A 13,007-nucleotide genomic window follows, 5' to 3' on the forward strand; every position below is an offset into this window, starting at 1 on the left:
TTAAATTGCTGAAATAAATATTGTACATTATTCACAAGGAATGCACATGTTACATTATATGATGTTATTGTTGATGAAAAGATGAGGAACACTGTATGATAATTACCCTTTTTACATAAAATTTTAAATTAATATACTTTAACTTTTTATACATTAAAAAAACTTCTTTGGGGATCAAGTTTGGCTGTTTTTTTTGTGTCTTTTAAAAAATGACAGAAACTGGTACAAAACACACATCAACATAAAAACTATAACACTTATGTTTCGGGAATAGGATGATTATGGGTAAACAAATTATTTCTTTTAAATTTTCAAATATCATGTTTTGTAAAAAAAAATCCTCAAGAATTATAATTCAACATAAAGATAACAGCAAAATAATTTTGACTGTCAAAATCTGAATGACAATGTATTGATAGTATTTAGTAGTCCATTTGTATGTTATTTTCAACAATACATCTGTCAAAGTTTTGACTTTTCCTAATTTTGGCAGCTGATGTAACGTAAATGAATGGAAATTGATTCTAAATCATGCAATGTTTCTCTACTCTATAATACTGTATAACAGGAAATGTTCATCGCTTATAAATATTTGCTCTTTAAATGGTTGATAAAGAACCACAAAAAACAAGGCATCATCAGCCATATAAATCTCTTCTCGTGCTAATAAGTATACCTTCCAAAATATTCTACAATTATCCCCGAGGCGAAGTCACACAAGGCGTTCTATTACTTGATCAATATAAGAGGTATGTTCGGAAATCTGTTAAAAAATTAAGTTGCTAGAGTGCTGACGATGATGTTCTATCAATCTCAACGGTGACCTTGACCTTGACCCACTGAAACACGAACTAGTTCCAGGAGTTCTTATACTAAACCAACATATGATATTTGATTGAAATCCTTGAAATCCGAGAGCTGACTAAAGGTGATTCTACATACTCACACACATACGTAGAAACGGAACGCTATATTTTCACATTGCAAGAGGATAATAAATACATGTTCCAAAGTTGAAATACTACCATTTGTTTTGTATCATGAAACAATCTAAAGTCCTTGAAACCATTAAGAAAATATCCACAAACATTTCACGTTATACAGTACATTTTCTAGCAACAATCATGATTCTTTGTGTAGGCAGTGATTAACAGTAAACTGTATTCATGAAAACTTGTTTATAATGAACTACATGGGAACCGAGGTAACATTTCATTATATATCCGAAATTTGTTTTGAAATATATAAGGACAAGCAAAATGATGAACTTTGATTTAATTTGCAATAGACAGAAATGTATCATGTCTGTTTATCTTAAGAAAGTTTTACTGTATGTTATAAACATATTTATAGCAAGTTGCTGATGATAAACTTGGTCCTACTTGTGTTCCATAGCTGGTTAGGATTTGTTTGTAATCATCTCATTGTACAATATACCATCCTACTGTAGGAACCTTGGCATTCTTTATATACATATCTTAATATAGGTTAATTGCTGGAATGGTGAAATGAATGTATAACATACATAAACAGACTTGGCACCATGACTTGTCCCTATGATGACCCGATGCCATAATTTGGCACCACAATCTGACAACATTATTTTGTGCCATATTTTGGTCTCATGTCCAGGCACCAAGACCTGGCCCTGTGAATACAAGCAACGACATGGCATCACAACTAGATGATAACATGACATAAAACAATGTCATGACACCACAACTAGATGATAACATGACAAAATACAATGTCACGACACCACAACTAGACGAGTACATGACATAATACAATGCCATGACACCATATGATAACATGACATAATACAATGTCATGACATCACATCTAAATGATTACATGACAATTACAATGTCATGACACCACAACAAGATGATAACATGACATAATACAATGTCATGACACCACAACAAGATGATAACATGACAATTACAATGTCATGACACCACATCTAGATGATAACATGACATAATTCAATGTCATGACACCACATCTAGATGATAACATGACATAATACAATGTCATAACACCACAACTAGATGATAACATGACAAAATACAATGTCATGACATCACATCTAAATGATTACATGACAATTACAATGTCATGACACCACAACAAGATGATAACATGACATAATACAATGTCATGACACCACAACAAGATGATAACATGACAATTACAATGTCATGACACCACATCTAGATGATAACATGACATAATTCAATGTCATGACACCACATCTAGATGGTAACATGACATAATACAATGACATGACATCACAACTAGATGATAACATGACAAAATACAATGTCACGACACCACAACTAGATGATGTCATGACACCACATCTAGATGATAACATGACATAATACAATGTCATGACACCACAACTAGATGATAACATGACATAATACAATGTCATGACACCACAACAAGATGATAACATGACAAAATACAATGTCACGACACCACAACTAGATCATAACATGACATAATACAATGTCATGACACCACAACTAGATGATAACACGACATAATACAATGTCATGACACCACAACTAAATGATGTCATGACACCACATCTAGATGATAACATGACATAATTCAATGTCATGACACCACAACTAGATGATAACATGACATAATACAATGGCATGACATCGCAACTAGATGATAACATGACATAATACAATGGCATGACATGACAACTAGATGATAACATGACATAATACAATGGCATGACATGACAACTAGATGATAACATGACATAATACAATGTCACGGTATCACAACTAGATGATAACATGACAAAAACAATGACATGGTATCACAAGTAGATGATAACATGATGTAGTACAATGACATGGCATCACAACTTTGTACCACACATTGGCTATAACAATGAGCAAAACAGTTGAGGAACTAGTAAACTACAAAGCTGATATACTATACAGCTTATGACTTGGCATCACAGTTGCTTATTGGAAGTTATTGTGTTATATATAAACATATTAGATAGTATTTATTTGTACCCATCTATGATACAAACTTACACATCATCAGCAAAAAAAATCTCAAATCATATTTACAAAAGCAAAGTTTAACTCATTTTTACAAAATCGTTTTGTACATAATGTATATACATCAACTGACAATGTAAAGTTAGAACAATGCAAATCAAAATTTAATATCATCAAATAAATTCTGGAAATAGCACTTAATGATTTCTCAAATGAAAGTTTACTATGAGTAGATTCTTAATACACTAAATCTACCAATTTTGAAAGATTTCACTAGAAACCAATCTCCTTTTTAGACATAAAATAACAGTTAAAACTCATGATATCAATCTGTTGAGTGATAAAAATTATATTAAATATATTGATATCTGAAATTTCATTTAACAATTAACAATTTTCCCCCTTCAAGTATGGAAACTATACTTAGTAGTTTTTTCTTGATTAGCACAGAATAATTCCATTTTTTTTTTAATTTTGTATTAAGAATTAAGCTCTAATTGTGAGTTATCTCCCCTGAGTGAAAATTTAACCAAGTTTATATGTCCGTTAAAACTCAAGTTGATACATCAAGTTTAAATCCAATTTCATCAGTACTGCTACATTGTACTTATTATTTGGGTTAGAAATATATTCAAAATTTTTTTTTTTAATATTTTTTCAGATTTCCAGACGTCTTATCTACATGTATAGCAAATCAGCTTACATTTTATTTATTGACAAATGCTTTAACAAATTATGTGCCAAGAAAAAAGTATGAGGTTCCACATAATTTGAAGAGTGCCTCTGACAGCGTTTAACAAAACAGATACAGAAAATATATACAAATGTATCAGCATATTTAACAAAGTTAAAGAAAGACTCTATCAACATACCTGTAATCTAGCTGAGGATTAATTTCACAACCATTATCATAGATTATCAACATTTCTTACCACAGCAATGAATGGTGCAGAAATACTCATCAAATATTCTTCACTATTTACTATTTTTCTTCTTGCCAGTATCTCATTGTCAGATTTAAACCAACTGCTATAGTCTTCACTCACAGCACTGACAAAGTTATTTTGATAAATTACAAACAACATATCATTACTGAAAAACAGAAAACCCTTATTGACAAGGATAACAGTAATAAACCCGTTTAGTGCACAAAACTTTGAATTATTTTTAATCCTTCATCCGACACAAAAATATTTACAAATAATTCACACCCTCTTTCTCATTCATGCAGACATACATATGTTATATAGGTTTACGGACAGAAACATGTCCTTGAAATATCTTAAATGTCATTGTTGACAATTTTTAATTTGGATACATTATTTTAATACAGTACTCTGAAAAAATAACTTTAGTTATTCCATTTTTATGAAATGCTCCATTTTAGTAATCTTTTTAAGTACAATAATAGCGACATGTATGCGAAAAATTGATAATAAAGTTCTTGTGATAGAAGGTCAATTCATTTAGTGGTTTCTACCTTAAGAACTACTAAAATTGATCTGTAGCAATGCTATACATGACCTTGCCCGGTTTTATCAAGTGTCCTTTAACCAAAGGAAATTCCTTAATATGAAATTTTCCATAGGCAAGCATAATTAGATTTAAGGGGAAAATCTTAGTTAAGTGCAATGCTTTCCTTTTAAAAATTTTCAATTAAGATATTTCTTTAAGTTCAGGAATACTGATGAAACTGAAGCATGATCAAATTTCTTACATTAGCAATCAACCACTCCTCATCAATTCGAGATTCAATGCCATGTATTTTCATTAATCATTGCCATTTTGACAGATCTGCCATTCTCTGTCTGTCTGTACATGTCTACACCACAATCAACATACCTGTGACAGCAGGTGCTGATGATTCAGGAGTGTTTGAAGCTACTCCAGGTTTTCAATCATGATTACGTGAAAAATAAATTACGACCTTGAACTTTAACCTTTGGTAAGCTTTAGCAATCACAACTCCTGCGGAATCCTGTTGAATACTTGTTGGGACAAATCCAGCTGGAAGCACAAGGCATCCGGAAAGTCAGTATTGACGGAAGTTTGTGTCAAAGAATCTTGTGTAGTCTATTTGTTCCAATGCTGTTCTTATTCGTCCTGTAATTAGCACTTTTTGGTTCTGATGACTTTTTCGATACAAATAGGCTGTCAATTTTTACACTCGATGGTTTGGTTCCTCCATAGCTGTTGTAAATTTTTACACCAGAGGGAGCCAGTGATTTGTTGAATTTACGCCAGGGTTTCTGTTGGTGTGACTGCTGTACTGGATTCACCGGAGTCGGAGAGCGATTTAAGTTTCCAGATTCCCACAGTGTGGTCACTAGGGTGGAGGGAAAAGCAAGGTAAAAAATAAGCAAATAAACAAAAAAGATAAGCAACAAACACTCAAATCAATAAAGAAAAGAAAAATAATAGGAATATATACATTTTGTATTTGGGAAAGAAAAACACCGTAAATACTGAAAACTGCAACAAAATAAAATATAAAATGACTACATGTATAATGTTTTTAAAGTTCAAGGGAAGTGTAAGCCAATGAAGCTAAATGCATGTCAGAAATAAATATGGACTACAATAAACTCCAACAAAAAATTCAAAAGAGCATGATCTATTCAGAGATCTCAGGGTCATTAACATATTGGTCTTATTACAGTAACTTACACATTTAGAATTGTTTAAACATTTTGTGTATTATGACTTTTTGGTCAATTTTGTGAATTATAGGTTTGCTGTTTATGTAGGATGCATTATATACTGATCAAGTGATGGTGAACATATTAAGATTTTCTGCTTATGACAAGACCTTGTTCAGGTGGTAATGTTGACAATTTCTCCAGGTGCCACTACTTACATAACAGTTCTAGCTATGTGATGGGCAAATTCTGGATACAATTAACAAAATACAAAACAGACTTCAGATTAATGCCTTGATAATATACCAAACTTTATTCTAAGAATATTTTTTTTATTATTGTTTAAAATATGCTGTCTTTTTTCTTAAGAATTAGGTTTTGGAAGTATTTTTTTTATTTTCAATATAATCATTGAGGTAGATTAGTAGCTTGATGCAAAATCTGAGGCAGAGAAGTATATCTTTTGCAATAATTAGAGAAATTACAAAGATTTATTAATTTGAAGAAATCAAGCAAGATTAATTTCCATGTTTACTTTAAAGCTTCACAATGCTAGGTTTGAAATAGTAAGGACAATCCCATCGTAGAAATATATTGCAAGGAGCCTTTTTCTTGGAAATTGGAATAAACATGACACTTCTCATTCATTTCATATGAGTATCAGAAAAACTTTTACAATGTTACTGACAGATACAATCTAGGCAAACAGTTTACTATCTAAACAATAAACAACATAATCATCAACAATGGAATGTAAGAAGTGAATCTAATACAACAGTCACATACTCATCATAAACAAATTTATATAGCATGCAAAACAAGCAAAGGGCAGACAACTTTAAAGGTCATGTGAAATTATACAACTAAGGTTTGGAATAAAGTCAAATGTCATCTATGTATAACGTGAGAAACAAAAACAAAGACGGCAGCTCAAACAAAGGGGAGATAACAGCAGTACAGGGGAGGTCACTCCACGAGACCCATGCCAGTGGAGGGGAGGATACTGAAGGTGTGAGAAATCATATATCAAATTCACATGTCTGAGTGCGACGGTACTGCCACATTTTGACCACAGGCTCACTGGAAGATAAAATATATTACATTGTCATTCTATGCCGTGAGGAAAAGTGGGCAGGGAGTTTATATGGGGCCAGAGATGGAATTAACGTCAATTGCAGTTTTGCAATTTGGTTGGAAATTCAACTAATTTGCAGTGCAAAGACCTTATAACCCTTTATACCTTTATACACATAAGAGCTAACTGGTGTGATAATGAATTATTTAAAGGTCACAAATGTAGTCCTGTCGATATGTAAGATTTTTTAAGTCTTCAATAATATTTGTAATTCTGTGTTAGAGCAAGTAATCAAACAAGTACAATCAATGATTGCGAAGCTCATCGGCAGCAGCAGTCACCCTATGCACTAATTTTTATGTATGTATAAGCATATCATTTTGAAATTGTATGTCACATAATATCACTCCTAGACCTCTAATGGATGTATAAACCAAAACCAAATTAGAAGGGTGTGGACAAAGCTTTCCAAAAACTTACCCCACAATATTTAAAGTGGGTTTTGGTACCCCAAAAACTTTAAAGTGGGTTTTGGTGCCAAAAAATTTAAGTCCACAAAATGATAAAATAAAAAAAAAATTCAGAATTTCTGCATGATTTTGCCATAGCATCACTCCTAGACCTCTAATGAAAATATAAACCAAATTAGAATGGTGTGAGGTGTATACTTTTGGACTTACGAGCTTTCCAAAAACTTTAAAGTGGGTTGGACACCAGGGGTACAGCATTAGCTCATTGTTACTCGCAACCGGTGAGCTAAAAAGCCTGATTAATTTTCAGAATTGTTTTTTAAGATTTTCTGGATAACAATTTTCTGTAATAATTGTATTTTACATCTTCCCCACGATAAAAATATATCATCCATCTTATCCTGCATTACTTACTTTGATGCAGTGAAGATGGAGTTGGAGTTGGTAGCTATGGAGTTGATAGGCATGATGTGGGCTTTGATATCACCTAGGGCCTGACAAGTGTCCACGTTCCATAGTTTGAGGAAGCCACTACGACAGCCACTCAACAAGATATCACTGCTGGGCATAAATCCTAGAGCACAGATCCAGTCCTTGTGGGCCGAGTTCAGAGACTAACAAGACAAAAAGAACCAGTATAGACATGACTAAATGTAAAAATTTCCTGTGACTGCTTTTCCATGACTAAAATGCAAGCTGACATATGACGAATAAAAGTTTTTCATGATTGGGTAATAAAATTTATGATTCTCAATGGGAAGTTACCGAATATGTCTTCTCATAAATTTTTTTAACATTTCCAAACTTTTTGGAATACTTAAAAAAATTATTTGATACAAACAAGTACAACTTTTTGAAAAATTGACCAGTTTTAAATTTTTTTTTTTTTTTTTTCAAATTTACAAAAAAAATATTGACCACTTATGTCTTCCTTTAGATTCTCACCAGTTTAATGTTTTAAGAAAACTGACCAGTTTGAGTTTGTTTGTTGTGAGGTCCCACTTTTTGATACACATGTCCCGAGACCCACTGAACAGTGTACTTCCATTGATAGCCAGGGACTGGATCCCATCGTAGTGGGGAGGCTCTAGGTTATGTTTGGGTACCATGATTCCAGCCCGCTCCTCCAGCACCTCAAATACCTAAAACAGCATTACACCAAATACTGACATATGTTTTTTTCACAGACATATTTTTGTTTCCATTTTAGCAAGACATATACACAAATATCTTTCCTATTCTCAAGAAGTCAATGATTGTTGAAATTGAAAATCAAAGATAAGTTAATTTCAAAAAGTTACTTTTTATAACTGTGCATTTTTTGGGGTACTTTTATAGAGTCAGTCCTGGTATTGTTTAACAGTGCACTTGTGTTAGTTACTGATACTGATCCAGTTCTGATATTGTTTAGTACCTTTGAGTATTTTTATAGTCAGTACTGCTGTTATAAGTATGTAACAGTTGGTTATAATACCTTGATGTAGTGATCCTTGGAGCCAGTAATGACCATATCGTTGATTCCCTTTTTGTCTACAGCCAACACCATCACTGCTGCCTGGTGGCCACCATTCAACTTGCCAACTGCACTGAAGCTGTAATGGAAGGGGACACAACTCTTGTATGACAGAGACAAAAAGCCACAGCCTGTGGTATATTTTTAGAACAGGTGTGTTTTGTTTTTGTTTTTTGTGTCCTTCATTTAGATATCAAAGGGAATGCAGGTGATGAAGCCCAGAGTTATAGCAAACCATCAGATCACAGCCAATAGACCAGTCCCTAGATTGATGTCATTGGTGTACACTTACAGACTCTCTTTGAAAAGATGACAATAATTAACACATCAACCCCCTTTAAAAATGTTTTAATCATTAAATCTTATTTGGGCAAGTATAAGTATACATGTTTATCAAGATATTATGATTTCTGTTTTGTTAGATATGTAATGGAATCATAACAGTGAAATAATGCATGCTTATCCTTACATGTATATATATATTAAATAACTTACATTTCCTTTAGTAACTTTTATCTACCTTAACCTCAGTATCAATATTAATCACCAAGACATATTAAGTATGGTAAACTTTAAGAAACTGGTAACTAATATCACATTTTCTTGAAGAATGTCACCTGAGAATTTTTTGTAATGACATCAAATGTAGATATGTATGGTAGGTTCTACAAGAGAAGCCAACCATGAGACAGACTACTTACCTTTTAAGGTCCCACACCCTGACAACACTTCCCGCTGCACTATAGAGAGCCGTCCCGTCTTTATTGAGGGCGATGTCTGTGATGTGGTGCTCACCAGGGGGCAGTTCAATCTGTCGCTGTGAGGCAAAGTTGACAGGTCCGTCATCCGTAAGACCAGAAGAACTGTGACAGAGAAAGTATACCGATATAATACAACGCCAACTATCATTTACAGAATATCCATTTCATGGCAGGACCGAACCAGCAATTTTACCCAGGACAGTTTTGACAAACTGGGTGGGACTGGTAATGATGAAGACTGAGAGATTTGAGTTTTGGCACACTAGGTGGGACTTGTTTGGATGCAGACTGTGACAGAGTGGTTATAGATATCACAGACACACTGGGCCAGACTGGTATGAATGCAGATTATAAAAACTGAGTTGTACTTACCTTAGAGTTTTGACACACTGTGCCGGACTGGTTCGGATGTCCCACACGTTGATGTAGGACTGTGACACGGTGAAGACGAGCCGTTGCTGCTCACAGTATTTGACTCTGAGGACATTGTTGGGATGTCCTCCAAGGGACAAGACCTCCCGTCCTGTCTGGAGGTCCCACACCTTGGCTGTGCGGTCTGAAACAAAAGGTTAAGTTTGATTTCATATACTTAAATTCATGCCAACAGAACAAACTTAATCACTTTTCTAAAAGCATTAATAGGAGAATTGAGCTAGATGCCATTTTTTATTAATAGTTTTGAAAGGAGCCATGCTTTCACTTGTTGCGCTAAAAATGTGGTCAAAATTACTTGTTCATGAGTGTTTTATTTTTAAAATCAGGAATAATCCTTAAAGTGTAGGAAATGATAGCATGATTAGCATCCCTGTGAATTGATGCTGAAATATTTTTACATTTGTAATCTTAAGAGGTTTAAAGCAAAATAGATACATTTTCTACTGAAATTATTACCAAACAAATCATAATTTTCTTTCCTAATTATACTTCCAACATATATATTTCTCACAATTGTATTCTTTCCTTGAAAATAGTAGCAAATAGAATTGATTGAAAATACCATTTAGAGCACAAAAGAATTAATGTTTAAGTACCGAGCACAATTCCCTTATAGAAAGGTACAAATTAAATGTCCATACCTTTACTACTGGTGAAGAGGAGATCCTCCGTAGCATCCACACAGAGGATAGCCTTGGTGTGTCCCTCAGCTGTGTGTGTACACACTACTGGGGTGACCTTGCTTGGTGCCGCAATCCGACCGTTGTTAGGTACAATACTTCCCCTGGTAACAAAACATAAGACTGCTATAGAGTGGTATCAGGGGTGAAATACTTACTGGAATCATACTTTTCCTGTGAGACTCAATTTTGAGAGCTAAGTATGTTTTTCAGTACTGTATATAGGAAAACATTTCAAAATGACTTTCAGGATGCAGACTTATGAAAACCTCTCTGACACCTAGCTTCATAAAACTTTTTACAGTAATTTACATAGCAATATGAAGCTAAATCAGCCGATCAAGTCATGTGGAAAAGACATATTGTAATTGTGAGGAAGTATATTCACCTAAAAGTTCTCAAAAGTTTATGATGTAATGTAGAAGGTAATCTGATTGTTTTGTTCAGGGACTTTTTTTAATCTCTCTTAGCAGAAAAAGTCATCGGAAGTTAATGAAGTATATCTGACTGTCTGAGTTAATAAAACAATTTATTTGATTGGCTGATAATACTTGTGTAGATGTGTCTGATTGGTTGATAATACTTGTGTAGATGTGTCTGATTGGTTGATCTTACCTATTTGGAGGATTGATGGAGGGAGGCTGGGTATTACTGGTGAGGCGGGAGAAGACATTGTCCCCTGTGTTTCTGGCTGCTCGGCGCGTTGATGTAGGTGAGGACGGTGGGGTTGTGTCTGAGGAGGTTGTGTCTCTGTAACAATAGAAAGATAAACATCCATCATAAGCAGCAGTCTTTTAAATTTTACCCAGTCAAGTTTAAATACGTTTTCCTAAAAGGAAAGATAAAACCAGTATTTTCCCCAGTTTGTTCATAGCACACAATAGATGATATGGTAATTCTACACAAACATGGTTTTAGGCAAAGCAAAGTGAGTTTATTTCTTCACCTCGAAAAGTAAAACTTTTACAAAAGTTCAAGGAACAGTCTAAGTAGAAACCTCATTAATGACAGGCTTACATATTCATAAAATACATGAAACACTAAACTGTATGACATTCATTAATCTTCATTTTTGGCATATGATAGACAACTTTTATTAGTAAGACAGTGATTAAGAGCATCGGTATATCATATTTAAAGTATAGAACCTTGCAGGAATTCAAGACATTTACATAGCTTTTATTGAAAATATATTGAGTACATGAGCTACAATTTTCTTCCATCAATTAAAAAAAAATATCAAAAAAACTCCCAAACCACAGAAAAACAAATACCAGGTAAGGGAGATAACCCTGCTCGCCTTCATGCAGTAAAAATATTTCTTTATCTGTAAAAGGTTAACAAGGCATAACAAGCGATACAAATCTTCCTGCATGCCCTGTATACCTGCTGAACTATCCTTCTTTAACCCATATATACAAAGTTATAATGAAAACTTGTTAGAGGAATATATTCATAAATGACCAATGTATGAAGTTTGATTGAAATCTGGTTCAAAATGAAGTCGCGAGTGCTGGTTAAAGGTGAACGTGTACATGTACAAATACATGTATAATTAGAATGATATACCCCCATCTTCCTGTACTTTTTCGCGAAGGGATAATAAAGTGTATGCTGTTACTCATCCAAATGACCTAATAAGATTGAGTTGGAAAAAATATGTAAAAACAAACAAAGGACTCGTCTGAAAATTAATTGGGGCTAAATGTGATTGTGACTCATTTTAACCAAACTACTAGTATTGTGTGCAATTGTTTATCCATACACAAGATTCTAGAATCAGGACAAAAGTCTTGTGTACTGGGCATGTAAGCAAATTGGTCATCACCAATCCAAATGGTCCAATTAGTGCTGAATCACCAAAACTAGATATATCATAAATATACTGGTATATACAAGACAACAATCATGTGTGCCGACAGGGAGATTAATTATGAACTGGTTTCAGATTACTCAACCACAGACTTTGGTATCTTGTATGTAATCAGTAAGAAGTCAATTCAATTCCCAAAATTACAGAAAAAATTATTGTTCAATTTATACAATTTTTTTTACATTTTTACCTTTCATAACATAACCACAGCATGGATTGGAGTAAACATTCTGTAAAGACCTACATCTCAAAGTTTTGTGCCATAGAAATAAGTTTTAACAAAAAACATATTACATAAACTGTCAATGTCAACACCAATCATAACTTAAAGGTTTGTATTTGTAGTCAATATGAAATACTGATATATAAAAGTTTTCTTTTTTTTCTCATCTCCATTCATATAATATTAATGACTTAACAAGCCATTTATTAAAACATGTGTATATATACATGTTTAAACCTTACATAAATGTCCTTGGATTTTGAACATACTATAAATTAAGCTACAAAATGTAAATTTTCC

At 33.4% G+C, this 13,007-nt stretch overlaps 1 protein-coding gene across 6 annotated transcripts in view; it reads right to left on the reverse strand.

Moving 5' to 3' along the window:
- Nucleotides 1-3,690: 3,690 nt before the first annotated feature.
- The window catches only part of LOC117336288 (kinesin-like protein KIF21A), a 133,161-nt gene continuing 123,844 nt past the window's right edge, over nucleotides 3,691-13,007 (reverse strand). For 5 of the 6 annotated variants that reach the window (XM_033896774.1, XM_033896773.1, XM_033896771.1 and 2 more), the window contains 9 exons: nucleotides 11,227-11,361; nucleotides 10,573-10,715; nucleotides 9,869-10,052; nucleotides 9,437-9,598; nucleotides 8,697-8,814; nucleotides 8,194-8,364; nucleotides 7,637-7,836; nucleotides 6,714-6,757; nucleotides 3,691-5,364 (listed from right to left, as the gene is read on the reverse strand). In XM_033896774.1, coding sequence (XP_033752665.1) covers nucleotides 5,093-5,364; nucleotides 6,714-6,757; nucleotides 7,637-7,836; nucleotides 8,194-8,364; nucleotides 8,697-8,814; nucleotides 9,437-9,598; nucleotides 9,869-10,052; nucleotides 10,573-10,715; nucleotides 11,227-11,361 — 1,429 coding nt within the window. In that variant the 3' untranslated portion in view covers nucleotides 3,691-5,092. The remainder of the gene's footprint in view (nucleotides 5,365-6,713; nucleotides 6,758-7,636; nucleotides 7,837-8,193; nucleotides 8,365-8,696; nucleotides 8,815-9,436; nucleotides 9,599-9,868; nucleotides 10,053-10,572; nucleotides 10,716-11,226; nucleotides 11,362-13,007) is intronic. The other variant, XM_033896775.1, reaches the window with a different exon arrangement.

The sequence above is a fragment of the Pecten maximus genome, chromosome 10 (genome assembly GCF_902652985.1).
Source record: "Pecten maximus chromosome 10, xPecMax1.1, whole genome shotgun sequence".
NCBI classification, from domain to species: domain Eukaryota; kingdom Metazoa; phylum Mollusca; class Bivalvia; order Pectinida; family Pectinidae; genus Pecten; species Pecten maximus.